General features: G+C 60.0%; 3 protein-coding genes across 17 annotated transcripts; 2 read left to right on the top strand and 1 right to left on the bottom strand.

Moving 5' to 3' along the window:
• Positions 1 to 90: 90 nt before the first annotated feature.
• NFKB2 (nuclear factor kappa B subunit 2) lies at positions 91 to 7,871 on the top strand. Of its 3 annotated transcripts, XM_030865448.3 has the most exons (23): positions 91 to 240; positions 1,509 to 1,600; positions 1,885 to 1,966; positions 2,084 to 2,124; positions 2,379 to 2,477; positions 2,557 to 2,708; positions 2,967 to 3,073; positions 3,165 to 3,323; positions 3,613 to 3,717; positions 3,846 to 3,931; positions 4,010 to 4,148; positions 4,387 to 4,515; positions 4,640 to 4,846; positions 4,926 to 5,067; positions 5,455 to 5,569; positions 5,662 to 5,875; positions 6,024 to 6,193; positions 6,318 to 6,420; positions 6,549 to 6,700; positions 6,830 to 6,899; positions 7,139 to 7,311; positions 7,425 to 7,536; positions 7,636 to 7,871. In XM_030865448.3, exons 2-23 carry the CDS (start codon positions 1,580 to 1,582, stop codon positions 7,758 to 7,760), a joined length of 2,703 nt encoding a protein of 900 aa, XP_030721308.1. In that variant the 5' UTR covers positions 91 to 240; positions 1,509 to 1,579; the 3' UTR covers positions 7,761 to 7,871. The 3 variants fall into 3 exon arrangements, with proteins under 3 accessions (XP_030721308.1, XP_030721309.1, XP_069900056.1); XM_030865449.2 differs by lacking the exon at positions 91 to 240 and having other exon boundaries at positions 1,303 to 1,600; positions 7,639 to 7,871; XM_070043955.1 differs by lacking the exons at positions 91 to 240; positions 1,509 to 1,600; positions 1,885 to 1,966; positions 2,379 to 2,477; positions 2,557 to 2,708.
• Positions 7,872 to 8,009: 138 nt separating this feature from the next.
• Positions 8,010 to 24,260, bottom strand: PSD (pleckstrin and Sec7 domain containing). Of its 5 annotated transcripts, none has more exons than XM_060285854.1 (18): positions 24,100 to 24,260; positions 23,149 to 23,207; positions 21,145 to 21,881; positions 20,768 to 20,870; positions 19,916 to 20,276; positions 18,734 to 19,174; positions 17,341 to 17,535; positions 17,094 to 17,174; positions 16,775 to 16,887; positions 16,091 to 16,149; positions 15,893 to 15,982; positions 12,077 to 12,120; positions 10,428 to 10,630; positions 10,285 to 10,355; positions 10,019 to 10,176; positions 9,715 to 9,859; positions 9,310 to 9,453; positions 8,010 to 8,821 (listed from the first exon to the last, which is right to left on the bottom strand). In XM_060285854.1, the coding sequence occupies exons 3-18, from the start codon at positions 21,796 to 21,798 to the stop codon at positions 8,591 to 8,593; spliced, it is 3,093 nt and encodes a 1,030-aa protein (XP_060141837.1). In that variant the 5' UTR covers positions 21,799 to 21,881; positions 23,149 to 23,207; positions 24,100 to 24,260; the 3' UTR covers positions 8,010 to 8,590. The 5 variants fall into 5 exon arrangements, 3 of the variants coding, with proteins under 3 accessions (XP_060141837.1, XP_060141836.1, XP_030721307.1); XM_060285853.1 differs by lacking the exon at positions 24,100 to 24,260 and adding an exon at positions 23,471 to 24,080; XM_030865447.2 differs by lacking the exon at positions 24,100 to 24,260 and having other exon boundaries at positions 10,440 to 10,630; positions 23,149 to 23,313.
• FBXL15 (F-box and leucine rich repeat protein 15) lies at positions 23,651 to 27,689 on the top strand. Of its 9 annotated transcripts, none has more exons than XM_070043808.1 (7): positions 23,651 to 23,858; positions 24,474 to 24,593; positions 24,953 to 25,034; positions 25,474 to 25,681; positions 25,855 to 26,008; positions 26,355 to 26,860; positions 27,358 to 27,689. In XM_070043808.1, the coding sequence occupies exons 4-7, from the start codon at positions 25,641 to 25,643 to the stop codon at positions 27,545 to 27,547; spliced, it is 891 nt and encodes a 296-aa protein (XP_069899909.1). In that variant the 5' UTR covers positions 23,651 to 23,858; positions 24,474 to 24,593; positions 24,953 to 25,034; positions 25,474 to 25,640; the 3' UTR covers positions 27,548 to 27,689. The 9 variants fall into 9 exon arrangements, with proteins under 9 accessions (XP_069899909.1, XP_069899910.1, XP_060141848.1 ...); XM_070043809.1 differs by having other exon boundaries at positions 23,651 to 24,011; XM_060285865.2 differs by lacking the exon at positions 24,953 to 25,034 and having other exon boundaries at positions 25,552 to 25,681.
• Positions 27,690 to 27,778: the final 89 nt, after the last annotated feature.

The following is a 27,778-nucleotide window of genomic DNA, read 5'->3' as shown; positions in this document are numbered from 1 at the left end:
ATTTCTCCTCTGAGGGGCTGCCTGAGCCACTCCTGATTGGCTGCGCGAGTCCGGGACTTAAACTTTCAGCCAATAAAAAAGGGCATGGCGAGTGACGCACGGAAACGTCACGGGAATTCCCCCCTCCCGGGGGCCGAAAAGGGGCTTTCCCGACTGGAGTCCGGGTGGTTGGAGAGGTGCCGCGACCCGTCCGAGGTGGGTCGGGCAAGGAGAGAATCCGGAACCGGAGCCGCCGCCGCGGTGAGTGGCTGGGTTCAGACCCCTGGGTGGCGGGACGCCGGGAAGGGCAGGAGGAGGGCCCTTAGCTGACCGAGCCCCAGAGCTTAAGAGCGGCATCTGCACACTCCAGAGAGCACGCACACGAACAAGACACGCGGATACACATCAATATCCCTGTACAAAGACGCGGGCCGTACGTACATCTACACATATACCGGCGGGTGCAAAGGGTCGTCCATGCACTCAGACTCACACACACATGCACACGCAAAACACACTCACCCGTGCACAGGTGCCTGGACCCCATACCCTTCACGCAGAAACTCAAAGATATGTTCACCTGTGCCCTTACATACATGCTCAGACATGTGTCCACACTGATTAAAGGACGCTCACCTGTACACGCATGTTCACACCATGCACACACAAGCACATGGGCCGAAACACACTTGTACACCTGTGATGCAGACACATACATGCATTACACACGGCTATGGGACTGGGGGGGGCGTGGGCCCCCAAAGCAGGTGCGGTGTGGGAATCAACAGCTGTACAGATGTTTCGGGGAGAGGGAATAGAGGAACCCATCCCAAGGAGGAGACACCTTTCCTCCCGCCGCCCCGTGGCCCCAGAGACCGGTTCTCGGGGCAGAACCCCGGGGCCCCCGACTGGGAAGAGCCCCCGCCTACAGCCCTTCGGGGAGGAGGCCTCCTTACAGTAGGAATATCCCCCCAAAACCCCCCGGGGTGAATCAGCCGTGGCCTCTCTCGGAGTAGAAAATCCCGAGGTTGCTCCAGGACGGGGGAGGGGAAGGGGACGGGAGGCGGGCCTGGCCCCGGACTAGTAGCCTCCCCCGGCCTTGAAAGACCCTCCAGGCCCTGGCGCCTGCTCTGGAGGGAGGAGGTGGCCCCCAACCCCGCGGGGCCTTCTCTGGGTCTCGCCGCTCCTCTGCTTGTAGAGGTGCTGCGGGCGCCCGCAGGCCAGCGAGAAGACCTCGCGCCCCTCCCGCCTCGGGGGAGTGGCCAGTGGCGTCATTTCCAGGCACGCCCCCTCCGGCCCCGCCTCCCCGTGGTATTTTCGGGACTTTCCTAAGCTGTTCTAACTTTCCTGCCCCTTCCCCGGCCCGGCCCAGCCCAGCTCCAGATTTCGCCCTCCACCGGATCTTGCCCGCCACACCCGGACGGGTAGCTGGAGGAGATCGGACCCTCCCCCAAATTTGGGCCCCCCTCTTCCCCCAACTCCCGTCCTGATCTGTCTCTCCCTACCCCCGCCACTCCTCCCCACCTAAGGCGGGCGCCTGAAACTCTGGGGAACAGGACCCGCCGAAGCCACCGGACAGAGCCGGGCCTAGCCCAGAGACATGGACAGTTGCTACGACCCAGTGAGTCACGCCGCCTGGCCCCAAAGCCAGCCGTCTGCCCCCCCGTGCCTGTCTGCTTGTCTGCCCATCTTTCGGAGTGCCATCTACTCCCCGACACCTGTAATGTCCTCAGATTATCTCACCCTGCCTGTCAGTCAGTCTGTCTACAAACTGCTTACAGTAGGAGCTTTCATATGGGCCTGGGGAGGAGAGGGAGTCATTACTGAAGGCTTACAGAGCTGAGAGGTGGAGGGCTCTGGGGGTGGCTCAGAATCAGCTGCCACCCCAGTCTGTCTCCAAACCAGGGTCTGGATGGCATCATTGAATATGATGATTTCAAATTCAACCCGTCCATGGTGGGACCCAAGGAACCAGCCCCAGAGACAGGTTAGTAAGTCCCCTGACCTCCCCTTGTCTTGGAGGGAGGGGAAGGGAGGAATATGTGCCCTCTGCCTTGGGAGTGGGCTCAGAGATCCTGGCTCAGCAAGGCCCCTCTGTCCCCAGCTGATGGCCCCTACCTGGTGATCGTGGAACAGCCTAAGCAGGTGAGCGAGTGGAAGGGATAGTGTGGGATGGCTTCAGCTTTGGGGGCGAGTGGGGTAGTTGCAGCTGGGTGGCCACAGGGAGGGTAACTGACACAGACCCACTTAGGGTTGGGATGGTTAGCTGCTGATGATCACAGTGGTGTGGTTGTGATTCAGGATACACACATCCAGTCATTATGGTCACTGCTGGCTGGGGGGGATGGGGGGCTGGTGTCTGTCCTGGTCACAATGTCACTGTGCCCTGGCACCTTCAGCGAGGCTTCCGATTTCGATATGGCTGTGAAGGCCCTTCCCACGGAGGGCTGCCAGGTGCCTCCAGCGAGAAGGGTCGGAAGACGTATCCCACTGTCAAGGTGAGCCAGGATAGTGCTGGAGGGTGGGCTAGTGGACAGTGTATTCATGGGCATTACTGACAGCCCTCACCCCTCACAGATCTGTAACTACGAGGGACCGGCCAAGATAGAGGTGGACCTGGTAACACACAGTGACCCGCCTCGTGCTCACGCCCACAGTTTGGTGGGCAAGCAATGCTCGGAGCTGGGGGTCTGCGCAGTGTCTGTGGGGCCCAAGGATATGACTGCCCAGTAGGTGCCCCCTACCCCTGGTCTCCACTGGCGTGCCCCCTCATTGCTTGCCAGTTCTAGGCCCCAGCCCACCTCTGTGAGCTTAGCATCTGACCAAGGGGAGAGACCCTGGTTGGCCCTAGAACCCAAGGCCCCAAGTGAAAACTAGAAAAGCTTCCTAGAGGAAGTAGAGCTGAGCTGAGCCCTGGCAGTGGGGAGGGTGCCTCAGGAGGAAAGAACTGCCTGCAAGGCCTCTGACTCCTCCCCTCCCCTACCCAGATTTAACAACCTGGGTGTCCTGCATGTGACCAAGAAGAACATGATGGAGATTATGATACAAAAACTTCAGAGACAGCGGCTTCGCTCCAGGCCCCAGGGCCTTACGGGTATGGAGGACATGGAGGGAGTCATGGGAGGTGGTCATGGAAGGACTAGAGAAGGAGGACTCCAGGGGTCACATGTGTGCCCGCTGCCCAGAGGCCGAGCGTCGGGAGCTGGAGCAGGAGGCCAAGGAACTAAAGAAGGTGATGGATCTGAGCATTGTGCGGCTGCGCTTTTCTGCCTTCCTTCGAGCCAGTGATGGCTCCTTCTCTCTGCCCCTGAAGCCAGTTATCTCTCAACCCATCCATGACAGCAGTGAGTATCCTGATCACCTGGGGCCTGGGTGCCAGAGGGAGCATGGAGGGCAACCTTGAACTGTGGAGTCAGATAGGCCTGGGTTTGAACTTGGCCCCACCATGTATGAGCTGAGTGATCTTGAGCAAGTCACTTCCCCTCTCTGAGTATGGCTTCCATCTTGAGTAGATGAAGATACTAGCAGTTCCTGTACCTCTTGGGGTTGTTCAGATAATACAAAGCCCCTGGCTCCATAATTGGGACCATGGCTATTATATCCTCTCAAGTAATTGATATCCCATCTCCATAGAGTCTCCTGGAGCCTCAAACCTGAAGATTTCTCGAATGGACAAGACAGCTGGCTCTGTGCGGGGTGGAGATGAGGTTTATCTGCTTTGTGACAAGGTGCAGAAAGGTGAGGCTGGAGCCTAGGCTGGGAGCTAGGGATGTTGGGTATCAAGCTTGGGGACCGGGACAGCTCCAGGACAAATGGCCCTGGAGATTCTACTAGGAGCTGTGGCCAAACTTCAATTTCCCCTGTAGATGACATTGAGGTTCGGTTCTACGAGGATGATGAGAATGGATGGCAGGCCTTCGGGGACTTCTCTCCCACAGATGTTCACAAACAGGTACCCTAGGGCCAGGGCTGGGCCTGGGCCGAAACTAGGCCAAGGCCTTAATACACCTTATGTTCTCTTTCCCCCTAGTATGCCATTGTGTTCCGGACACCTCCCTATCACAAGATGAAGATTGAGCGTCCTGTAACTGTGTTCCTGCAACTGAAACGCAAGCGTGGGGGGGATGTCTCTGACTCCAAACAGTTCACCTATTATCCTCTGGTGGAAGGTGGAGCTGGGCTGAAGATCCCACGGGGGCTGGAGGGTGGGGGCTTGGCTGGAGGGTCCCAAGAACTAGATCAGGGGACCCATGAGTCAAATCAGGAGTAGGGAAGGTCCCAGTAAGAGGTGACCCTAGGAGCCAGCCTGAGGGCTTTCAGGGGAAAGGCCATTACCAAACATGGGACAGGGCTCTTGAGGCAAGGCGTGAGTTGGGGTTTTAATATCTCATTTGCCTCTCCCCCCAGACAAGGAGGAGGTGCAGCGGAAGCGGAGGAAAGCCTTGCCCACCTTCTCCCAGCCCTTTGGGGGTGGCTCCCACATGGGTGGAGGCTCTGGGGGCTCGGCTGGGGGTTATGGAGGAGCTGGAGGAGGAGGTGAGTGCTGGTGGCAGGAAGGGGAATGGATGAGGGAGGGGTAAAGGGGAGAAAAGTTGTGGGGGAAGAAATCTGGAAGAGTCCTCCTGGTGCCCCCTCCCCACAGTCCTGCCTGTGTCCACAGGTGGCAGCCTCGGCTTTTTCTCCTCCTCCTTGGCCTACAGCCCCTACCAGTCCGGTGCGGCCCCAATGGGCTGCTACCCGGGAGGCGGGGGCGGGGCGCAGATGGCCTCCGAGGCGCCTAGCGTGGATGCTGGGGAGGAAGCAGCAGAGCTGAGCGCCCCCTCCGGGACCCTCCAACGCGAACAGGCCCCGGAGCTGCTGCATCGAGGTACGGCCTCGGGAATCCGGGCGGTCGGGACGCTGCGGGTGGGGACCTAGCCCATGCCCACACCCCCTGTCGCCCCCAGCCCGGGAATACAACGCGCGCCTGTTCGGCCTGGCGCAGCGCAGCGCCCGAGCCTTGCTCGACTACGGCGTCACGGCAGACGCGCGCGCGCTGCTGGCAGGACAGCGCCACCTGCTGACCGCGCAGGACGAGAACGGAGACACGTAGGTGGGAGGGCGGGCGGCCGGGCGGGCGGGGTCCTGGGCTTGGCGCGGTGGAAGGTCGTGGGGGGGCGGGGCGGGAAAGGGACTTAAAAAGAGCCAGGGCTCTGGAGTTGGACAGACCCGGTTTCAAGCCTGGACTCGTTATGCTCTAGTTCTGTCCAAGATACTTAATCTCTGCACACTTCAGTTTTAAAGGGGCACAATAATAGTACATACTTAGCGCAAAAGGTGCTCGGAAGTATTAAGTTCAGGTGCAGCGATGTCCTTGGAGACGTCTGGGCTGGGTGGGGCCGAGGGAGAGAGATTGTGGAGGTGGTGGGGTTTTGAGAGTGAAGGATGCTGCGTTGCTGGGCTCACTAGGCCAGAGTCTTACTCCCCAACCCCCAGGCCGCTGCATTTGGCCATCATCCACGGGCAGACCAGCGTCATTGAGCAAATAGCCCACGTCATCTACCACGCCCCGCACCTCGGCGTTGTTAATCTCACCAACCACCTGCACCAGGTGAGGGGCATCTATTGGTGAGGGGGTAGGGGTTGGAAGTCAGGTGGGTCTAGGCCAGGAGCAGGCCTGGCTCACTCTGCCTGCCTCCCCAGACGCCCCTGCATCTGGCAGTGATCACCGGGCAGACCAGCGTGGTGAGCTTCCTGCTGCAGGTGGGCGCAGATCCAGCACTGCTGGATCGGCATGGAGACTCAGCCGTGCACCTGGCACTCCGGGCACGTGCCAGTGCCCCTGACGTGCTGCGCACCCTTCTGCGGAGTGGAGTTCCCAGCATGCCCCAACTGTTGCACTTGCCAGACTTTGAAGGTGAGTTCATCACCTGGACCAGCGGGCAAGGGTGGGGACCAGAGAGGGTACCTGGTGAGTGCCTGTAGTGGACATGAGGCATCGAGGTCAAATGGTCAGGGGGTCACACTGGGGGCACAGCTTTAGGCTGAGCATGCTGTGTCACTAGGACTGTACCCTGTACACCTGGCGGTCCGTGCCCGAAGCCCCGAGTGCCTGGATCTGCTGGTGGACAACGGAGCTGAAGTGGAGGCTGCAGAGCGGCAGGGGGGCCGAACAGCCCTGCATCTAGCCACAGAAATGGAGGAGCTGGGGTTGGTCACCCATCTGGTCACCAAGGTGGGACTGAGGATTGTGGAAGGCATGGAGCCAAGGGTGTGGAGGGACTAGGGATGGGGAGGGTGTGGCGGAGGGACAGCCAATCAGTTGGTGCTGTGATCAACCACTCCTTTGCACCCCACAGCTCCGGGCCAATGTGAATGCCCGTACCTTTGCGGGAAACACGCCCCTACACCTGGCAGCTGGACTGGGATCCCCGACCCTCACCCGCCTCCTTCTGAAGGCCGGTCAGTCTCACTCTCAGGGGCATATGAACAGGGCTGGGGGGAAGGAAAGCGGGGCCTCCCAGTCCCCCCACTTTGCATCCTTAATGTGGGCTCCTGTTGTACTTCTCCATGACTATCCCCTCACCCAGGTGCCGACATCCATGCAGAGAACGAGGAGCCCTTGTGCCCACTGCCTTCGCCCCCCACCTCTGGTAGTGACTCAGATTCTGAGGGCCCTGAGAGGGACACCCGAGGCAGCTTTCGGGGCCACACACCTCTTGACCTCACTCGCAGCAGCAAGGTGAGGCCAGCCTGGGACTAGAAGTACCAGGGGATGGGGCAGCTGGGCTTATAGATGGGTCCTGAGTATCTGGTACCTGGGCTTAAGGACTGTGATGGGAGGTAGTCAAGGCTGAGGCTGTCTCCCCAGGTGAAGACCTTGCTGCTAAATGCTGCTCAGGACACCATGGCGCCCCCCCTGACCCCACCTAGCCCTGCAGGTGAGATCTCCCCACCCATTGCCAGATGCCAGACCCCAGACCCCTGCTCACAGAGGTCTCTTCTTCTTCAGGGCCACTCAAGGAGGTCTCCCTTCCTCCATCCCTGTCCTCCGTCCATTGCCCCCCAGTGGCCCTTCCTGCCTTATCTATCAGGTTACCATGTGAGAAAGGTGGCATTCAGCTGTGTTTTTGCCCATCTCTGGGGGGTAACTAACATGGTATGTGTGTGTCCCCCTCAGAGCCAGAGATGCCACTCGAGGATACAGTCCTACAGAACCTGGAGCATCTGCTAGATGGGCCAGGAGCCCAGGGCAGCTGGGCAGAGCTGGCAGAACGGCTGGGTCTGCGCAGTCTGGTGGACACATATCGAAAGACGGCCTCACCCAGCGGCAGTCTCCTACGCAGTTACAAGGTCAGTCGGTCCCCGTCCCGTGCTCCATGCCCCAGCCTCAGGTCTCTGGTGCTTCTCTGCGGACACCACACCCTAACCATGACTCAAGCCTCCTGCCTTGTCCTTCTCCTCAGCTGGCTGGTGGGGACTTGGCGGGCCTGCTGGATGCCCTGTCTGACATGGGCCTGGACGAGGGAGTGAGGCTGCTGAGAGGTCCTGAGACCCGAGAAAAGCTGCCTAGCACAGGTAAAGGGGCCCTACCTCAAAGCTGGATCTGGGCTTGGAGGGTGGGAGGCTTGAGGCCTTGACTCTTCCCTATGTCCTTCCCCGTGTCCACTCCCCCAGCAGAGGTGAAGGAGGACAGTGCATACGGCAGCCAGTCGGTGGAACAGGAAGCAGAGAAGCTGGGTCCCCCTCCTGAGCCACCAGGAGGGCTCTGCCACGGACATCCCCAGCCTCAGGTGCACTGAACTGCTGCCCACCCACCAGCCCCCTTCCTGGGCCCCTCTGTACAGTGTCCCCACCTATTCCAGTTCTTATTTAACACCCCGTGCCCACCCTTCAGTTGGGGCAAATAAAAGATTCTCATGAGAAAGGGAGGGGGTGTGGCCTCCTCCCCAACTTAGAGCAGCCCCTGATGTGTGTGACTATTGTTCCTGGGAACCAAATGCCTATCCTGGCCTCAGGCCAGGCACTGGATAGAGGAGGAGGCCCAGCCAGCAAGTCTAGAGCAGTTTTAATGGAGGTGGAGGCTATACAAAGGGCAGGGCCCACTGAAGGAGGGAAAGCAAGGCCATGCTGCCCCCGGCCTGTGCATAGGGCCTCAGCATGGACACCCTTCCGCCACCTCTGGAAAGAGCGGGTGAGCCCTCATGGAAGAGGGAGGGAAAACCAGCTCAGCCCCAACTCCTGGCTTCTGTCTGAGCCAGGCCCCAGGGTGGAGGGCGATTGCTGGTGTCAGGGGTGGGGTGTCTCAGCAGAAACGTCAGGTCTCCCCCACACAAAAAAAAAAGCATCAAAAGTCTAGGGGCCCTGGCCCCTCCCGTCCCAGTCCCCTGTACGAAAAAGTGCAAAACATTATCACAAAAAGGGGGTCTCGGAGGGGCCCTTAGCCTAAGGCTCCTGAGGCCCATGCCCTAGCCCTGCCCTGCCCCGGACACCGCGTCCGGCGCGGTCAGGCCCTGGACCGAGGGGCCCTCCCAGGTGGCCCGAGGCCGGCCCGGGCTCAGGCAGGGCCCTGTCATGCAGGTGCCTGGTGGGCACCACCCGCCCCCCCCCCCCCCCGACTCCCACCCTCAACTCAGGGCTTCCACCGCCCACTGCCTGCCCCTGCGCGAGACTCTGCGCCAGGACACTGAGCCCGGGGCTGGCTGGAGGTGTTGGGTTGCGAGGAGGGACTGGAGTGAGTGGGGGGGAGTCCGTCTTCCGTGCTCCCGGCTTGGGCCAGTGCTGCCTCTACCGCATCCAGCTCTTCACTGCCCGCCTTCAGCTTGACCCGAAGCAGCGCTGCATATGTGCCATAGCGAGATTTCTGAGGCAGAGGGGCAGGGATGAGCCTGCTGTCCGCCGTCTGCCCAGCCCACCCCCGTCTGGAGCAGGGAGGGAACGCCAAAGAAGGCTAGGAGATGCCACGTTCTTGCCTACCTCTGAAGCCCCAAAAGCCCCCAAGGACTGACTGCGACATGATCCCTGGGTAGTTTGGGGACCTTCTCTGGGCTCTCTCTAGACTGTCAACTGTAACAGCTAATGTTTCTTGAGCCTTTACCAAAGTTGGCAAAACTGAGCACGTAAGAGACATCATCTCCTTTTATTTCCCTAGTGGGGAATGGAATGCTGTCCCTGTCCCACAGAAGAGGAAAGCGCGGCTCAGAGGGATTAAGCAGTCTGCCCAGGGTCACTTAGCTAGTCCCACTCTTAGAGTCCATGCCATGAATCACTAGTCTGAGCCTCTGTATGGGGACAAAGACGTCCCACCGGTGGAGCAAGGAGCCACAGAGTTGCCCGGGCCGGGAGGCTCACCTCAAACTCCAGATAGGCCTCCTTCTGCCGCTGTTCCTCAGCCTCCTTGCCCCGGGCCTTCTTGCCCAGATGGGCAGCCCGGTGCTGCCGCAACTCACTTGCCATGGCCTTCAGCTTGGCCTCGTGGGTCCGCATCTGCTCCTCCTAGAGGCCGGGGGAGCATGGTCACTCTGGCAGAGACAGTGCCTTTGTGCAAGTTTTTAGAAAAGGTGCCCCATCCTTTGGATGAACAAAGCACCATGTATGGGTCAACCAACAGTATTTCAGCCTCTGCACGCCCCCCTATGGCCCATGTCCTGGTGCACTGGACATCTACATGTATCATACACAGCGGCCTGGAGTGCAGTCGGCCTAGGCCTGCCTCACTCCGTCGCGCTGGCACCAGGTGGACAGAGCTGGGGGTACCTGGGGGAGGCGGGTGGCAGCACTGGGCAGCAGAGGGCGGCTGAACTTCTTCTGGGAACTGACAGCAGCTGGGAAGGGGGGTGCGGAGAACATAGCAGCCACCACATTGATGCGAGTGATCCAGGACTGCATCTGCTCCAGGCTCCTGGGGAGACAGCACAGCCATCTGGGACCTGGGCCCAGGGTTCCATCCAGGGATGCCAGTCCTGGCCTGAGAAGGAATGAGGCAATCCAGGGACAAGGGATGGGAGCAAGCTGGGAGTGGAGTGAAGGGGTCTGGGATGGGCAGGAGGAGGGCACTCACGGAGCCTGGAAGAGGAAGACCCGCCAGTCAGCGGTGCGCAAGTAGAAGACGTGGGGCCTCTTGCTGTAGTCACTGGCACGCGTGGCCAGTGCGTGGTGGATGCTGATGGCGTTCTTCAGCTCAGCCTCCGACGGGGCCTCCCCAGGCTGGTACTCCTCCTGTGGGGTGCCCATCTCGTCCTGGCTGCAGTCCCAGCCCAGCTCGGCCCGCCCCTACTCCCTCCCCTGAGCCAGCTCAGCCCCAGCCCCTGGAGCTGGCCCCCGCACCTTCTGCAGGTAGAGGATCATGCCCTTGAGGATCCCGTGGAAGTTCTTCCAGCCCCGCTTGCCCCGAGGTGCTGGGGGGAAGGAAGACAAGTCAGGGGGGCCTGAGACAGGCCCACTCCCATCCATCCCCCAGGCCTTCCCACCTGGCCACGTACTCTTCCTGCAGTCAGGGTCTGCGTGCACCTTTCGCACCAAGGCCCCGTGCTTGTAGACTGCGGCCCCGGGCTCGGGAGTCAGGTCCAGGAAAGGGCTGGAGCCGCTGCCACTGCCCCCGCTGACTCTCTTGATGACCTTGGGGTTGGGGTCAGCCAACTCAGACAGAGAGCGTCTCAGCTCCTCCTCGTCTCTGCAGGTGTGATCACCTCAGAGGGGGCTGGCCGTGTAGCCACGACCCCCCCTTCAGGCCCAGCCTCTGCCACCCAGGAAAGCTCCTCCAGTGTCTGTGAAGAAGGGGCTGGGGGGACTGCCCCTCTCATAGGGCGTGGCTCCCCTCAGCCTGAGGCTCCTGGAGCCACATTTCTGGCCTCAGACCAGGTTGCACCAGGGTGTAGCTGTACCTCCCCACTCAGATCAGGGGTCCTCGAGGCAGCATGTCTCTGCCCCCAGATTAGAGTTCCCAAGGGTAGGGCCACGTCTGTCCCTTCCTCCCCTCACGTGTACGCAGCCCCATCCTCTCCATTTCTGCACACACACACACACACACACCCCTCACTCCCTTCTTCACCAGAGCAGACACATGTCTGAATCAGCCTCTCAACCACACCCAGCACCAGGCTTTACTCGTAGCTTGCTGGCTACATGGTGGCAGAAGGAGCTTCCTAGTACCTCCTGGTCTGCAGGCTCTGTTAGCTGTCATCTAAAGAATCTGATTCTATTTTGTCACTCCCTCATCAAGAACCTGCAGTAGCTCCCTACTGCCTTCCACCTGGAGCCTACACTACATCCTCACCAACACTGTCTCTCTCCTGCCACTCTCCATTCCAGCTAGCCTGCCTCCTCTTGGTCTCCTCACCCCACACTCGTTTCAGCCACCACACATTGGCCTCCCAAATGCCAACTTCCCTCCTTCTCTCCCCAAACAATGCTTCCTCTCCGTCAAGGCTTGCCCCGAGACCAATGCTCACAGAAGCTTTCCCTGATCCCCCCTGTACCCCAGTCCTGAGCTTTGCCTCCTCTGAGGTCTTCTCTCCTGCAGACTGGGAGCTCCCAGCTAAACTGAGCAGTGACTGGACTCTCAGCAGATACCAGCAAGTAGGAGTGATCTATTGACTGTTCAGATGAGGGCTCTACCTCAGACTGGGGGACTCGACTAAAACTAGACCTCCTCCCTCAGACTAGACTCTTCCAAGACTTAACTCTGAGTCTTTCTGTTTCCACTGGGGCTGCCAAGAGTAGACAATTCTGTGACACTCTGGGCTCCCTAGGACCCAGGAGGAGGCTCTCCCTTTACTGGTCGGGGCCCTACTTCCAGAGACTTCTATTTTCCCACTTGGGTGCCAAGAGACCTCCCCCCATTTGTTTCAGCACCCTCATCCCAGGCCAGCTGACAATGGCCACCCACCCCAACCCAGCTTGTCATAACAACCCAGCTAGAGACAAGACACAGAACCCCACGTCCAGGCGGGCACCTCCAAAAAAGGAAGTGAGGCAGCCTCACTGCCTCTCGTGCTCTCACCCGCCTCCCCGGCTCCACAGCCCCAGGATTCACTCAGCCCATCTCAGGGCTCTCGACCTCTCCAGGCAGCCCCTTCCCGACGTCCCATCCCAGCCCCTCACACGCCCCAGGACTCACATGGCCCACTGCAACTTTTCATTCTTGATGGAGCTGTACAAGGCCTGCAGAAGGAGGAACAAACCAAGGGGGTGGGGGTCAACCCTGGGGGGAGGGGCACCAATGCCAGAGCTCAGAGCCCTCCCTCCAAGTTTGGGGGAGGAGACAGAACTGGGGGTGGGGATGGGCAGCAGGGTGTAATGACTGACAGGCTCTAGAACAAGGTACTAGGACCCAGGCCCAGGTTTGCCACTTGAGCTGCATGACTTTGGACAAGTCTCCATGGGAAGAACAAACGTAGCACCACATGGTCGTTTTATTTTTTTTTTTGGCCACGCCACGCAGCATGCAGGATCTCAGTTCCCTGACCAGGGATAGAACCCGCACCCCTGCACTGGGAGCTCTTAACCACTGGACCGCCAGGGAAGTCCAAGTACCACGTGTTTACCATAGGGCAAGCAACTAACACAGGACATCCTGGCGGTTTATGTACAACAAATAGCAACTGCTATTATCTTTGCTGTTGTTGTTATTGTTAAGAGTCATCCTATTCAGAACCTGGGTGGGGGAAGCACAGCCCTAGAAGGAATGGAAAAGAGCAGCCTAAGAAGCTCTCCTTTCCCCAACCATGTGTTTTGGCCTATTTCGACAGGATAAACCCACACAGGGCATATGGGGAAACTGAGGCCCAGGAACAGGACTCTCCCTGTCACCTCCCTCCTTGGCTAACAGAGAACACACTCCCATGGCTCCCAGCCCCAGTGCAAGCTGAGATCTTCGCCCAACCCAGAGAGCCCCACCAAGCCAAATGCCAGAGTGGTCCAGCCCCCTGCCCACGCACATACTTCATGTTCCTGCAGAGTGGACACTAGTCTAAAAGACAATAGTTTTAGCTTCCAAACCCTGCACACTCCACACTCCCTGTGAATTCCCGAACCAGTCACTTGCCTCTGTACAGTTGGCCTGGGGGACCTGCAGGGGTCTTGGGGTGGTCGGAGGAGAGGATGGGTTCCAGTAGTGGCATAGGGGACCCCTCTTCTTGGGAGTAGCCTGCAACGTGGGTTCACACCAGTGCCTCCCACTGTGGGGGCGCTTCCACCAGCCTGTCCGTGAGTGGGTGTGTCCCCAGCACATGCGGCTAAGCGTGTGGCGTGTGATGCCTGCGTGCGAGGAGTTGGATGCAGTGGTGACGTTGGCACCTTCTCCAAGATGGGACACAGGCCCCGACTGCCCACACAACACGGTCTCTGACTCTTTCACTGTCCACTGCTATACCCAACCACAAGGCTTGCCAAGCACCCCACATGGGCACACCCTGGCGGGGGGCAGGTACACCACGACCTCCACCCCACAGCACAACCCAGTCAGATGCATACACAGCACAGCCCAGTCAGGTGCATACTCAGCCCTCCCAGCACCACCCCGACCAAACTCAGCAAGGCGCAGACCCTAAGCCCTCACGCTCCAACTCTCGGGCCAGGACGTGAAGTGGCCACCGAAAGCCAACCTGCGGTCCTTGTCTCCACCCCTGCAGTTCATCCCCTGCCCCTCTCGGCACTTCCTTTGGCCCACAACGTCTTCCTTCGAAAATTCCTAAACCCCACAGGTGAGCTCCGTCTCATGCTCTCATCTAGAAGGTCCAAAGACCCTTTGGTCTGCGATCCCCAACTTGATCCGAGGGTCTCTGCCCTACCCCCACCCCATGCCCACCCCTGGCTACCCGTGGGCTCTGTCCGTGTCGGGCTCCCCCCTCGGCTCGCGATGCCTTCGGCGCCTCCCTCAAGCCGCCCCCTCAGTCGCGTGCCGCCCTCAGCAACCCCCTCGGTCGTCCCCCAGCCTGGCGTGGGCCGCGGCCCCACCGCCCTCACCGCCTTTTTCTTCTTGCGGCTCTGCAGGCGGCTGACCACCAGGTCGGTGTAGAGCACGGGCTTGAGACTGCGCGAGCGCTGCGGCCAGCCGTAGCACAGGGTCTCCGCGCCGCGGTGGGTGCGCCCGTAGCGCACGGAGCACAGCGAGCGCGAGCGCAGCCGCCCGGCGCTGCTGTGGATGCTGTTGACACCGATCATGCTGGCCCGGCCGGCGCGCCGCGGCCCCCGGCCATGCCGCCGTCCGGCCTCGGCCGCGGACGGCCCGGACGGCCCGCGGACGGCTCCCCCGACAGCCGGCGCGAGCAGCCCGGCCCGGCCCGGCCCGAGCCCTGCCCGGCCCGGCTCCCACCGACGCACGGAGCGCTCGGCGGCGGCGGCGACGACGCGGTCTGCTCTGCAGCTCGGCGAGAGCGCGTGGGGGGGTGGGCGCCGACGGAGAGGGGAGGGCGCGGGCGAGGGGCGGGGACGGCGCAAAATGGAGGCGTCCGACCGAGAGGAGGCCCGCCGCGCGCCGTCACGGGGGAGGCGCCTGGGAGGGCCGGTGGGGGGGCGGCGCGGTGGCCTTTTCTAGGGGTGCTGGGAGGTTAGGGCTGTGAGATGGGCTGTCCCTGTAGGGTCTGGAGCGCTCTCCTGGCTCGTCAGGGTGCGGTGGTGAGGAGAAAGGTCGGAACGCCTCCTGGCGGCCCTTTTTTACAGAGCCAGGAGGGGCCACGAGTCTAGAGACAGCGGCGCGGGATGGAGACAGCCGTGGAATTACCCAGCTCACCGACCCACAGATACTTCAAATGCCCGAGTATATAATCACCTTCAAACACCCCACTTTACATACACCCCAACTAACCAGATGCACCAATTCACATTCACCTCAACTCACAGACACTACAAATTCAGAGGTACACCTCAAATTTTACAGTCATTAACTCACAGACATACACCCCCTACTCATGGACACCTGTCATAAACCAGATAGTCAATTCGTAGATATACACCCCAACACACACAAACACCCAACCTACATCCCAACACACTCTAAATCATAAGCCCTAAAGCACAAACACACTCCAAGTCAAAGCCCTATGATTCACAGACCCTAAATCACATATACAAGTCAGCATACACCCCAACTCACTGACGCCCCCCCCAACTCACAGTGGACGGCCCCACTCAAGATACGTTCCCAAACTCAGAAGCTCAACATACCCCACGTTCACAGACACACCCCAGGACACTCCTGTGCTGTCACATGTATGCGGTGGCCGGGAGACCCCTTTGACAACTCTGGGGGTTTCAAGGGCGTGCAGGCCTTCTCAGATAAAACGCCACCCGATCTGGAAGAGGACTGAAGCCAAGGACCAGGCCACCTCCCTCCTCCTCCCATCCTACCCGCTCCAGTGTAGCTAACCCCTCAGGACCTGGCGCCTGGGCGCGGGGCCTGCCCACTAAGGAGCCAGAAGCGCAGTGTGTAGTCCCAGCTTGGTGCTAACTGGCTTCAGGACCCCGGAAAGCCTTTGTCCTTCTCAGGGCCCCCATCTCCGGGTCCCTCCAGTGCAGCGGTACCAGAGAGGCCTTTGTGGCTGTACACCGTGGGGCGGGGGCTGGGCGCGGGGAGGGAAGTGGTGTACCTACACACACACACACCCCACCCCTTTCCTCAGTGAACACTTAAGGAGGGGCACTAACGAAGCCAAAATACAGGGTCCAGGGCCTGCTGGTCACGTGTTTTCGAGAACTGTTTTCCCCGCCCTCCCCCGCTGCGCGCTGGGACTGCGAGTGCGCATGTTCCGGGAAAGCCAGTCTTGTGGGGGCTGGGGGAGGGGGCGGTCCCCAGGCTGAGTCACTAGAGCTCAGGCTTCCACAGCGGGAACTGGGTGGTGGCAGGCCCCTCCCCGCCCCTCCCTCGGAGGCCTGCTGACAGGTCCCCTGTCCCTCCCCTCCAACGACCTCTGCCCCGCCCCACCCCACCCCCCACCTTGAGCAGCTCTCTGGGGAAGTCGCCGCCTTCGTTGAGGCCCTCCAGGTTACCAATGAAGTCTCCGCAGGTCATGCGCTTCCCAATGTTCTAATGGAGGGCACAGAGGCCTCTGAGCTTGGGGAGTCCTTCGCCTCCCAGGCCTTGAGGGCCTGGACGGGGTGCTCCGGGCTCCCTCCCGCCAGCCCCCCTACTCACGTGGCCGTGGAGATCCGTATTGAGTAGCATGAGGGCGCAGGTCAGCGTGTGCGCACCGTCTAGGAGAGAACTGACATTCAGCCTTGGCCACCTCGCAGGGACTCTTCCACATCTATCTTCCTCAATCTTCCAGTTCATCCCCTGCCCCCTTTCAGGAACCCCTTTGGCTCACAACCACACTTTTGTAAGTCCCCGACCCCATTAGCAAACCCCTCCAGAGCAAAGACCTCTCTTCCAGTAAATCCCTCAGATGGGACCTCTCCCTCTTCTTAGGTCACCCTACCTAACTCCCTAAGGTTCTAGGGGCAGCCCACTGCTTGCCCCAACACCACCATGCCTCTGTGTCTATGCAAGCCATTGGGCCCCACACAGTTATGCAGACCAAATAGAATCCCTACTCAGGCCAAGCAGTGTCTTGCACATGTATGCAAACAACGGCATGCAAACACACCTGCCACGTGCCTCTTCACAACACACACTAGACCCTACCTAGCACTATACCTGCCCACATGCACAGTTCCACATCTGTGCAGCCGTGCCAGTACTGTCTGCATACATGCATGCTTGCATGCCTGCAAGCTCGTGCATTTGGGTACTTCTGCACACACACTCATGCTGCTTTGCACAGATGTGCCCATCTGCCTCAGTGACCAGCCAGGAATGCCCTGCCCCGGGCCTCCTCACCCTCTGAGGACAGGGCTCCAGGATTGCACTGGAAGTATCTCTGGGAGAAGTGGGCCAGCACACGCTCCCGTTCCTGGGTCTCACCCATTAAGGCCAGCTCCTTCAGAAACACCCTGGGGAGGTGGGAAGAGGGGACATGTCACCTCTACCCAAGGTCCCCTTACCAGGCAGCCCTGGCTCTTGGCCATGCCCAGACACCTTGGGAAAGGGTGACTTCAGGGCAGTTTAGGGGAGTCACGGGGCTCAGAGGAGGCATAACTGAGGCCCTGCACACCAGGCCTGGAGAGTAGGCACTGCCCTCAAAGGGCTGGACACCCACCTGAGAGCTTGGTCCAGAGTCATGCCCGTGAAGACAAAGAACTTCAGGTACTCTCCAGCCACAAGTTTGCTGAAGTCATTGCTGTGGGCAGGGCAGAGAGACAGGTGGAGTCTCAAGGGGAAGTGTCAAGGGGCCAGGTGGGGTTTACCTAGAGACCTGGGGGTATTAGATACAGGGGATGTGGAGGCGCTGCCCGCAGGATGCATCCCTTCTCCCCCCATTCTCAATCCCAGCCCAGTGCCTTTACTTCTTGCCCAGGTGCCGGGCCACATCCGCCTTCCTGAAGCCATCTAGTCGGTACAGCCTCTTAGCTAGGCGCTGCGCAGCCTCCAGGTCTGCTTTCTGCCCATTAGACAAGGTGTCTGTGCTTCCCAGGGCCAGCCGCTCTGTGCTGTCCAGCTCTGAGTCCGAATCAGACACGAGCTGGTTCAGGGGCGGTTCACTGCCAGGGTAGAACACCAGCTCAGAGGTGGGGCAAGCCCTCGGGGGCCATCCAGATCCTTCCTCTGCCTCCAGACCCAGTAGACAGAGAAGGGAAGATTGGGACATGGGGAAGGCATTTTTCTTTTCTCCAGAGAAGTAGATTCCTTCCATCAGCCTACTCCATCATTACCACCTCTCTGTGGAAGTCCTGCCTCAAATCTAACCCACGTCCATGTTGCTGCTTTGGGAGTTCTGGCTGCTTTCCCCAAAGCTCCCTAAGTTTGCTATTAGACATAGATTCCCCATTCCCACACTGGACCTACTCAGGACAGAGTCCTCTCTGTCTGAGACTATGGGCAAAGATAGGATAGATGGACTGCTAGGGAGGAACAGTGGAGGGGCAGACAAAGATGTGAGGGCAGCAGGGACACTTTCCTGCTCCTATGTCTTTCCCCTTCCCGCCTTTTAGGGAGAGGAGCCTCCTCCAGTCCTTCTCTTACACCCTCAAAGAAGTAGGCTCTGGGGTAGAGGGTATTGGGGGTCAGAGTGAATTCCTCATCCCCTGTCTCCTTCTGCCTTCCTTTCCCACCCCAGCTGCTCTACTCACAAAGCCACCTGTCACCCCAGAGACAGAGGCCGGAAACTCCTAGTTGCTAGGCAACCCTGTCTCCCTGGCCACCCCCTCCTGTTGCCATGGCTTCAGTGACTGAGAGGGTAGTTGGCAGAGGGGAGAGCAGAAAGGTTAGACTGGTGAAAGGACTTCCTGGAGAAGGGTGAGAGACTCTAGATTGGAGGGGGGAGGTGACATGGGAGGGAAGCAAAAGGAGAAGCTGGTGGCTGCATCTTTGGGAGAAACCTCCAGGCTGACTGAGGGTAAGATCAGAAGAATTCTAAGCAGGTTAGGGCTCTGTCTGGGGAGGGAAGGGCCCTTCTAGAGAAAGAGGAGGGTGTCCTCTAGGGACCCTTCAATCCTAAACCATGGTTTCGCAAGTCACTGGATCTGAGACCAAGGCGGCAGGCTGTGAGGGGCTCCCACTCACAGCCAATGGAAGTAGTCCTCCAAATGAGAAAACACATCTGTATCCCCTAACCACTCCTATCAGGGGTTAAGAATATAAACTACATCTTCACACTCAGGCTCTGTCCCTTAGAGCAACTGTTCCTGGGGCCCTGGGGCCCTGGGGCCTCAAGTCTGAGGACCCAAAGGAATCACTCACCTGCCCAGGGGAGCTGCCCCCAGCCCGTAGCTGTCTTCTGAGCGGCAGGGACTAGGGGGCTCCCTCCTTGGGGCCTGCTTGGCTCCAGCCTCTGCCTCCTCTTCCTCCCCTCTCTGTGTCCAAGGCCCATCAGCAGCAGAGCTGGTACCAGAATCCGGTTCGAGAGGGGCAAGTGGGGCAGAAGCAGGTGGGTCAGGCCTGGGGGCAGGGGGCTGGGGAGGCAGCTCAAAGGTGAAGAAGGGGCTCTGGGTTGGGCCAGGTGAGGCCAGGGCCTCCAGCGAGGCGAGGCTGGTGTAGGAGGTGCCCTTGGCCCGGTGTGACTCCAAGATGGCTTCAAACACACAACTGAAAGAGTCGGGCCCATCAGCCAAGGGGCTGGTCCCAGGTAGAAAGGGCAGAGGCGACTTGAGAGGCCCGGAGTGAGGCATTCGGGTGCCTGGCCTGCAGGGGCGGGGAGGAGAATCTCTGATCAGGGGCCTACAGGACAGCTCTCAGGTAGCATTTCATTGAACTTTCATACCGACTCTGTGAAGGGGATTATCATCCCCTTTCCACAGGCTCCCAGCCCCCGAAAAGAGCCACCCGGGTACGGGGTCCCCACCACAGGTTTGCCAAGCTATTTAGTGACCCTGGAGCACCCCAGCCCTACCCATACCCAACACCCAATCCCCTTCCTCTCTCACTCCCTGTTAATCTCCCTTTCTCCTCCTTCTCCCTGATCCTCTCTCCTCCTGCCATCCCATTTCTATTTCTGGCAACATCTTAGGAAAAGAAGATGAGGCTCCAGGCTGCAATGGGGTGTGAGACAGAGAGGAAGGCCCCTACACTCCACGTTCTCCTGCCGGGATCCAGGATCTAGCCTGATGCTCCCGTGCCCCCAGGCTTGATTCTGACCTCGGCCTGTCACTCTGCCCCTGGCCCTCATTAGAACCCCTTTCCTCCTCTATCCTGGCTGCCCCTACCCTCCTGGGCTCTTGCTGATGGTCCCCACACCCCCCGCACCCTGCCAGGCCTCAGGCCTCTGTCCGGAATCCCGAGTGCTACAGCGCCCTGTCAGCACACCGCTTTGTCCTGACATTCCCGGCCCCACCCTTGTCTCTATTCCCATCCCTTTGAGCCCAGCTCTGGCTCTGGGCCAGTGGGAAGGAGCAAGCCACTTTCCTCTCCCACTCCCCCACTCACCGGGCCCCTTCTGAGGCCTCAAACACCTCGTCGTCCACATCCTCTTCCCCACCTGCCTCATCCTCGTCCTCATTGCCACTGCCCAGGCTGGAACGAGGGCCAAGGCATGGGCCGGGACGTGGGGCAGGTGGGCGGGCAGTGCCAGGCGGGCCCTCAGAGCTGGGCTGACTCTCGATGGCCGAGTCAGCCTCTTCCCGCTCAGCCAGCACCTCATCGATGTCGGTCTCGCGGTAGCACCTCAGGGGCACTGTGTCCAGGTCCGTCTCGGAGTACTTGGCTGCTCGCCCCACAGCCACCCCAGAGCCCTGCCCTGAGCCCACCCCAGGTGGAGATGGGGGGGCCTGCTCTGGGGGCTTAGCACCTGCAGTGTGCACAGGCATCCTGGTCAGGAGGTTATTCAGGTCAGCTCCCTGTCCTGATTCTGTTCTCAGAAGGAACTCTCCCCCACTGCCTCAAACTGGCAGGAAGCTCTTTCACTGTCTAGCCGCCATTCCTCCTGCTACAAACTCAGCTTGTTCCTGGTGCCAGTGGAGCTCATTTCAAATCAAGTTCTTATCAAACAGCTTTGAGGGGCCTGAGGGAGACCAGCCTCTTTTCTACTCCAAGGAATGACCCTTGACATCCTGCCATCCCCTCTCTCTACTACCCAGCTTCCTCCAAGTGCCCAACCTAGCTGCCATCCCCCAACCCCCATCATAACACAGATGGATAGACTGAGGCCTAGAGAGCCATTAGCTGACTCAGAAGCCCAGGAAAGAATAGGGGGAGGTTTAAAGGAAGGCTCCCTAGCCCGCCATGGCTGCTGTAGAAAAGGCCCTGTCCTGTTCCCCTTGCCTCAGTCCCAGGCCTTACCTGAGCTGGGGGAGTCCAAAGAGCCATAGAAGAATTCCCATTTGGCTCGAGCGATTCTCTGGGCATGAGAGGAGACTTCTCTGGGTGAGGACCAGGTGTCCCCCTAAGCCAAGGAGGGAGACATAGACACAGGCACCCAGAGATAAAGCCAGACACACACAGACACAAGAACACGGGACAGAAACACAGAACGAAAAACAGACAGGGACAGAGGTGCAGAGACATAAGGACAAACAAAGAGGGCAAGAAAGAGGCAGATTTAGCACACATTGAAGGATTCAGAGTGAACAGCTGATAGGCCCAAGACCACCAAGAAGACAAGCCTTGGCCTTTGCTGGGTCTCTGGGGTTCCAGGGAGCCCAAGGGAGATCACATACCTGGTTAAGGAGTCCAGTGTCAGCAGGTCCTCGGAATAATGTGGCCAGGTGCTCAGAGGGTCCCCCCAGCCCATTGGGGAGAGAGGAGTAAAGGCCGTCTGCTCCAACCTGAGGTTGAGCTGGTGGCCCGTGTACAAGGCCCTGGCTGCCAGGCAGAGCTGAGCCTCCTCCAGCTGGGAGTGGGTCTGATGTGGATGCTTCTAGCCGCAACTTTCGGTTGGAGCCAGGACCAAGGGCTGAGGTGGGACTGGGAGGAGAGACCCCACCCAGGTCCCAGCTCCGACTCAAGCCTCCGGGAGCAGGTAGCCCATTCAGTGGCCTCACGCTGGCCTTCTCCACAAAGCGGAATATGACCACAGAGCTCCGGGCCCCTGGTGGAGGCTGCCCAGTGGGTGAAGAGGGTGCCCAGGGTGAGGGAGCAACACGGGGTGAAGGGGGGCCACGCAGGGGTGTACAGGGTGCTGTCACACGTCCAAGTTCCCGGCCTTGGGGACTTGGACCTGCCACCCGCCGTAGTAGGGAGCCTGTGCTGCCATACATGCTGGCTGGGGGGCTCTGGGGCACTGGGCCTTCGGGGAGCCAGCGGCGTGGGCATCGTGGCGGGGAGATGGCACAGTCGCCTTCCGAGCAGAAGCGCATGGCACCCTGGGCCATGCTGGGGCCGGGGGTCAGGCTGGGGGGGCAGGGATGGCCAGGCCAGGTGGGGAGTGAGGGCGCAGCATACTCTTCAGACAGGCCTGCAAGAGAGGAAGGGGAGGAGGGGGTGAACTGCCGGGGAGTTGGGTGGACAGGAGAGCAGAGACAGGGAAGGGAAAGCTGGCTGGGGTCACTGAGCACCAGGGGTCTAGCCCACGCCGGGAATATGGCATCATTGATCCCACCCCTGGGGGTGGTGATCAGTCTTCCTGCTGGGACTACTTCCATGGAGGCCTGAAGAGAAAAGAATTGTACCCCCAATGGGCCCCTGGCTCCTCTCCTTTCTGCCTGGGGGCTCTAAGCATCACCCTGGGAGGAGAGAGGAAGGCATTTCAGAAGTTGAGTGAGCCCAGAGTTCCTGTGGCATTTTGGAACTACTTCTGGTGGGGGAGGGGGAAGACTGCTACCCCACCCTCAGGACCAGAAGTATCAGCCAGCCATCATCATCGTCCAGCCATGGACCTTCCACAGTCTCTCTATAGAAGCCCCTCACTCAGGGGGAGAGAACTCAGGCCTCCTGGAAGGAGAGGGAGGAAGAATGGGGGTGGTACATAGGGACATGAGGGGCTGAGAGGCATAGGTGAAAGGGAAGAGAAAGGCCTGAACAGAGGCTCCTCCTCTACTACATACATGCTGAATGGGAAAGGGACATTCTTGTTCTCCATACAGGTACACATACTCATGCACACACACACATAAGGACAAATAATATCAGTACACCGCTAACACATTCATAGACAACACCCTCCAGCACACACAGACACAGGCACACACACACATTGCTCAAAGACACACCCTCATACACTCTCACAGTCATAACAAATATGTGTGTAATGGAAAGGCACATGCTTGTTTTACACACACACTGCAATCAAACAGGAACACACAAAGAGATACCCAAATATACACACAGGCCCTCATTCTCCAAGGCACATAGAGACACAGGCATATCAGACACTCACAGACACTTACTGATCACAGTCACACACATACAGATGCATCCTCACACACATCCGTAAACAGGGACATACACCCTCTCCCCCAACCCCCACTAGTCACTGGTTCCTGGGGGGGGCAGCGTGAAGGCTGAACCAGACCCTCTCCCCATCTCTCCCCCCACCCCCCAGGCGTATGACAGATCTTGTCCAACCCAGGAAGGACCATAAAGGGGTAAAAGGTCTCCTGGTGGCAATGCAGGGTAGGGGCAAGGGTCAGGAGCAGCAACCATGCCAGGCAGGTTTCTGAAGCGCAATCGGGGCCCAGCGCACCCCCAGTGCAGCCCTGGACTCGAGCCGCCTCAGTACTCACCGCTGCTCGCCTGGAGCTGGGGCCGAGGAGAGGCAGGGGAGAGGCTGGGCCCAGCTCAGCTGTGAAGGCAGCGCGGCTCCCGCTTGCTCCCGCTTGCTCCAGGCCCGCCCGCCTCTCAGTCCCTCCTTCCCCCCTACGCGCGGCTCAGAGCTAATGCTCCCCCCCACCCCGCCCTTTCCCGGGGCCCTGAGCCCCGGAGGCTGGCCCCCCTTCTCGACGCTAGGTCCCCGCTGGGCAATCCCGCCAACCTGAGACCCGCCCCTGAGGAGGGGGAGGACGTATGGAACCTCTGGTTTGTTCTTCAGACCCTCACATGACCCACCCCAATCGTGTCCACGTCCCTCTCGTCCACCACCCCGAGCGGCACGCAGGACCCAGCTGCACACGCGTGTCCCGCTCCAGACCCCACGCGTGTCCCTAGGAGGTTGCCACATGACCTGTTACATGCCACATGCGCTCCCGCCCCCACGAGCACGCGGCCGCGCCAGCACACGGTACGGGTGTAGACTGGACCCGCCCCCTAAATCCAGGAGACCATCAATTTATGGAAGAAAGATCTAGGGAGCACTGCCTCAAACCCTCCGGATGTTCTAAGACTAGGACTCAGGAGACACAACCCTGACCACTCGCCCAGGATGCAGCAGAAGGAATGTTAGTCAGACTTCAAAAAGAACTTCCTTGCTGCCTGAGTTAGGCATCCTGCCCGTCTGGTAAGAGGTTAGACGGAATGACGCCTGGACTAGAGGAAGTGGGAGACAGGCAACCCTTGTGTCCTTGGCCAAGGTAGAAGCGGGCCCGGCTATTTTAAGAAAGCACCGCTAAAGTTACTAGGGCAACTGCTCTTCTTGGGAACTCCAGGGCAGGCAAGTGGTGACCTCGGAAGCAAGAAGGGGTCTGTTCGAGTGGTCAGGGGGCGCAAGAACTTGCGGGGCGGGGGTGCGCGGGGCTCACCGCGGGGAGGGGCTGCGCGGGCTCGGCGTGGTGCTGAAGGGGACAGCGCCAGATTTGTCACACTGCGCAGGCGCAGAAGCGGGAACAACGCTGGGATGGGGCGGAGGCGCGCGGCCCGAGGTGGTGCGCGCCCACTTGACTCTATCTTAGCACAGATCTGTCCTCCCAGCTACCCTTCCCCAAGCAGGCGGAGGAAAAGGGAGCAAGTCCCTCACCCAAACTGACCCTCCTTGGTCCTTCCCCGCTGCTGTTTACTCCCTTCTCGCATCATGGGAGTGGGGGTGGGGTGGGGGAGGGTGGAGGAGTGTGAAAGGGATTTTGGGAAAACCAGGATGCCTGAGTTCTTTATCCCGACTCGCTTGACCCCGGACAAGGTGCTGCCTCTCCAGGGCCTCGGTTTCATCTTCAAAGTGGAGTGACGGAACAGACATGCCCACCTTGCAGAGATGCCGAAGCCCTGATAATGGATGGGAAGCATTTTTCGTTATGAAGAGGCAGGTGAAACGGTTGCACGACGGGAAAGTGCAACCCTGCTGGGGCCGGGGGTTGGGGTGGGGGGATGGGAGCTATCTGGGAGAGCAGCAGCCCTCGGCCTCCTTCACATCCTCCCCGCCAATGGATGATGGGGAAAGCACTGCTCCAGAGGTTCCCTGGAGCGGACTCTGAACTAGGATCTGGGGACGCAGTGAGAGGGCAACCCAGAGTCTGAGCCCAGAGCTGTGTGTGTGTGTGTGTGGGGGGGGGGGGATTACTGCCCCAGGGCGGGCCCAGCCCCAGACCCCACAACTAAACCCCCAGGCCAACCGATAAGCAGTATTCCTGGAGGGCTGACCTGAACACTTATTCTTCTCAGGACTCTAGACCTCCTGGGTAAAGGAAAGGGACCCAGTTGGAGATACAGTCCTTCTTCTCGACCCTACGTTTCTCCCTCCAAGGTGTAAACCCGTTACAAATCTTCCGGGAGTGGAAAGGGTTGGATAGCTCTGTACTTCACAATTAACCAGGGATGGGAGGTTTGGGCAAGTTTGCTTGATGAAGGATGAAAAATTCTAGCTTTCCCCATTCAATTCATTCAGCAACATCTACTACGTGCCAGGCAATAAGAGCCTGGACAGTTTTTCCCCATTTTTCAAACTCGCTAAACGCGATCAGAGGGCAGAGAAAATAGGCCCAGAACCTTAACAGTCCTGGCCCCGCCCCTTATACGTTTGGCTTTGCCTGCTCCGCCCATCACTTCACTTTGAGGCGGCCACTAGCCCAAAACGAAAAAAGCCAGTCTCTGCTGCACCATCGCATTCTTCAGCCTCGGGTCTCAAGCCCTGTAGCGGAGAAGGCGAGGTCTAACTTTATACCACCGGCCTGTTTCGCCTTCAGTTTCGGGATCCATCCGGAACACTTTCAGACAGGATCCTCAGTGAGCCGGCACTCGATTGAATCGGTCTGTCTCTACAGCCAAAGTAGGCGGGTTCGCTGCGGCCGCTCCAGGCCAAAGCAAGAAGACCTTACTGCGCACGCGCAGTAGACAGCCGACGGAGCCACCGATGGAGCAGTCCGGAGGGGAGCAAGAGCCCGGAGCCGTCAGGTACCGAGCACCGGAGGGGCCGAGAGAGGGAAAAAAGGCCTGGGGGAGGGTAGCTGAACCAGGGCCGGGTCTGGGGGTCGCTTTTAGGAGCCGGGGCTTAGGAGCATAACGGAGGCGGACTCGCAGGTAACAGCAACCCGGTGACGCCGCCGCCAACGCCCCTTTGCCCGCAGGCTCCTGGACCTGCCCTGGGAAGACGTGCTGCTCCCACACGTCCTGAACCGTGTGCCGCTGCGCCAGCTGCTCCGGCTGCAGCGCGTCAGTCGGGCCTTCCGGGCGCTAGTGCAGCTGCACCTGGCCGGGCTGCGCCGCTTCGACGCCGCTCAGGTAAGCCTGGGGCCGGAGCCCCACCCACTTCTGCCCCCGCCCCGGCTCCAGCCCCGCCTCTAACCTCCAGTCGCCAGCCCTGAACCTCCAGCTCCCAGCTCTGCTGTCTACCCTTTGGGATCCCCCTTGGGCCTCTAGGAATGACCTGGAAGCGATCCACCCAGCGAGAAGTACTCTCAAAGGGCGAGTACCGGGAATCAACTCAGAGGGCGCGTAGGGTCTCTCTTGGGAGGTCAGGTGGCAAGCCCCGAGGGCGACCTGCTGCCAGGAAAGCACTCCTCAGGGACGGGTAGGCAGCGTCCGCCCCCGTAACCAGCTGAGAGTCGAGGTGCTTCCCCGCCCGTAGGTGGGTCCGCAGATCCCGCAGGCCGCATTGGCCTGGCTGCTGCGGGACGCCGAGGGGCTGCAGGAGCTGGCGCTGGCGCCGTGTCACGAATGGCTGTCGGACGAGGATCTGGTGCCGGTGCTGGCGCGGAATCCCCAGCTGCGGAGTGTGGCGCTGGCCGGCTGCGGGCAACTGAGCCGCCGCGCGCTGGGGGCGCTGGCCGAGGGCTGCCCCCGCCTGCAGCGCCTTTCGCTCGCGCACTGTGACTGGGTAGATGGGCTGGCGCTGCGCGGCCTCGCTGACCGCTGTCCGGCCCTTGAGGAGCTGGACCTCACCGCCTGCCGACAGCTCAAGGATGAAGCCATCGTGTACCTGGCACAGAGGCGCGGCGCAGGCCTTCGCAGCCTCTCGCTGGCGGTCAACGCAAATGTGGGGGACGTCGCCGTCCAGGAATTGGCTCGCAACTGCCCGGAACTCCAGCACCTCGACCTAACCGGCTGCCTCCGGGTTGGAAGCGACGGTGTCAGGTGCCTGGGCCTGGGGTCGGTGGGATGGGAGGAGGGCAATCAATTAGCCTCTGGGGGTTGGGGCGGGCTGTAGTTGTCGAAAGGCAGAACTGGGGTTCCTGTATCTTCCTGCTACCACGGTACCCCCATTCTGAACAGGAAGGGCCTCTAGGAATGCCTAGGCCAGAGAGCCCACAGTTTAAAAACTTTTTTGAACCAGTATTTACACATTGGGAGATTCCACGTACAGAGTACAAAAGTCAGATTTCTGGCTGTTCTTCAACAAGGGGAAAACCTTGCAATCCTGGGCACAGCTGAGAAGCAGGTTCCCTGTTTCAGAGACAGGAAGTCTCCGGTTCACTGGACGCATTAAATGTATGACCCCAAACCGGGTCTCCTCCCTTCTATACGGAGGGAAGAAGTATACCCCGAACTGGAGGGAGACAGGGGCTTTGCCGGCTCCCCCACCGTGGGTGTAGCGGCTTCACGCCCCTCACCTCACCCGGCTCCTCCCCCAGGACGCTGGCCGAGTACTGCCCCGCGCTGCGCTCGCTGCGGGTGCGGCACTGCCACCATGTGGCCGAGCCCAGCCTAAGCCGTTTGCGGAAGCGCGGCGTGGACATCGATGTGGAGCCTCCGCTGCATCAGGCCCTGGTGCTGCTACAGGACATGGCAGGCTTTGCACCCTTTGTCAACCTGCAGGTCTGACCCGCCTGCCGATGGGCACAGCTGGACTGTGTGGCGGGGCCTCACTGTGAACCGTAGGGAAACTGAACTCTGGGGGCCTCGGCTGAGAGGCCAGTGCCCTGCCCTACCCTGGAGCTTCAAATAAAGAGCTTTTTACCCCTTCTTGCCTGGCGCTGCTGCCCTGTTGGAGATAGGGGATGTGAGGCTGGGAGAGACAGACACAGTACTCCAGCTCCCCAGCTGTGAAATGAC

Source organism: Globicephala melas, chromosome 16 (genome assembly GCF_963455315.2).
Source record: "Globicephala melas chromosome 16, mGloMel1.2, whole genome shotgun sequence".
NCBI classification, from domain to species: Eukaryota; Metazoa; Chordata; class Mammalia; order Artiodactyla; family Delphinidae; genus Globicephala; species Globicephala melas.
The sequence above is the reverse complement of the archived record's forward strand: the minus strand, read 5'-3'. Positions and strand labels throughout refer to the sequence as shown.

What these genes read in the sequence shown, in the direction of transcription:
- NFKB2 (XM_030865448.3), top strand. Translation starts at nt 1,580, where the DNA reads ATGGACAGTTGCTACGACCCA. An exon ending in GGAACCAGCCCCAGAGACAG is followed by an intron (nt 1,967 to 2,083) that starts GTTAGTAAGTCC and finishes CTCTGTCCCCAG; the next exon opens with CTGATGGCCCCTACCTGGTG. An exon ending in CCGCCTCCTTCTGAAGGCCG is followed by an intron (nt 6,421 to 6,548) that starts GTCAGTCTCACT and finishes CCCCTCACCCAG; the next exon opens with GTGCCGACATCCATGCAGAG.
- PSD (XM_060285854.1), bottom strand. Translation starts at nt 21,798, where the DNA reads ATGGCCCAGGGTGCCATGCGCTTCTGCTCGGAAGGCGACTGTGCCATC. An exon ending in TTTGGACTCCCCCAGCTCAG is followed by an intron (nt 20,277 to 20,767) that starts GTAAGGCCTGGG and finishes TGCACACTGCAG; the next exon opens with GTGCTAAGCCCCCAGAGCAG. An exon ending in CTGCCACCCGCCTCCCCCAG is followed by an intron (nt 9,454 to 9,714) that starts GTACCCCCAGCT and finishes CCCGGCCTCTAG; the next exon opens with GAGGAGCAGATGCGGACCCA.
- FBXL15 (XM_060285865.2), top strand. Translation starts at nt 25,641, where the DNA reads ATGGAGCAGTCCGGAGGGGAGCAAGAGCCCGGAGCCGTCAG. An exon ending in CAAGAGCCCGGAGCCGTCAG is followed by an intron (nt 25,682 to 25,854) that starts GTACCGAGCACC and finishes CTTTGCCCGCAG; the next exon opens with GCTCCTGGACCTGCCCTGGG. An exon ending in GTTGGAAGCGACGGTGTCAG is followed by an intron (nt 26,861 to 27,357) that starts GTGCCTGGGCCT and finishes CTCCTCCCCCAG; the next exon opens with GACGCTGGCCGAGTACTGCC.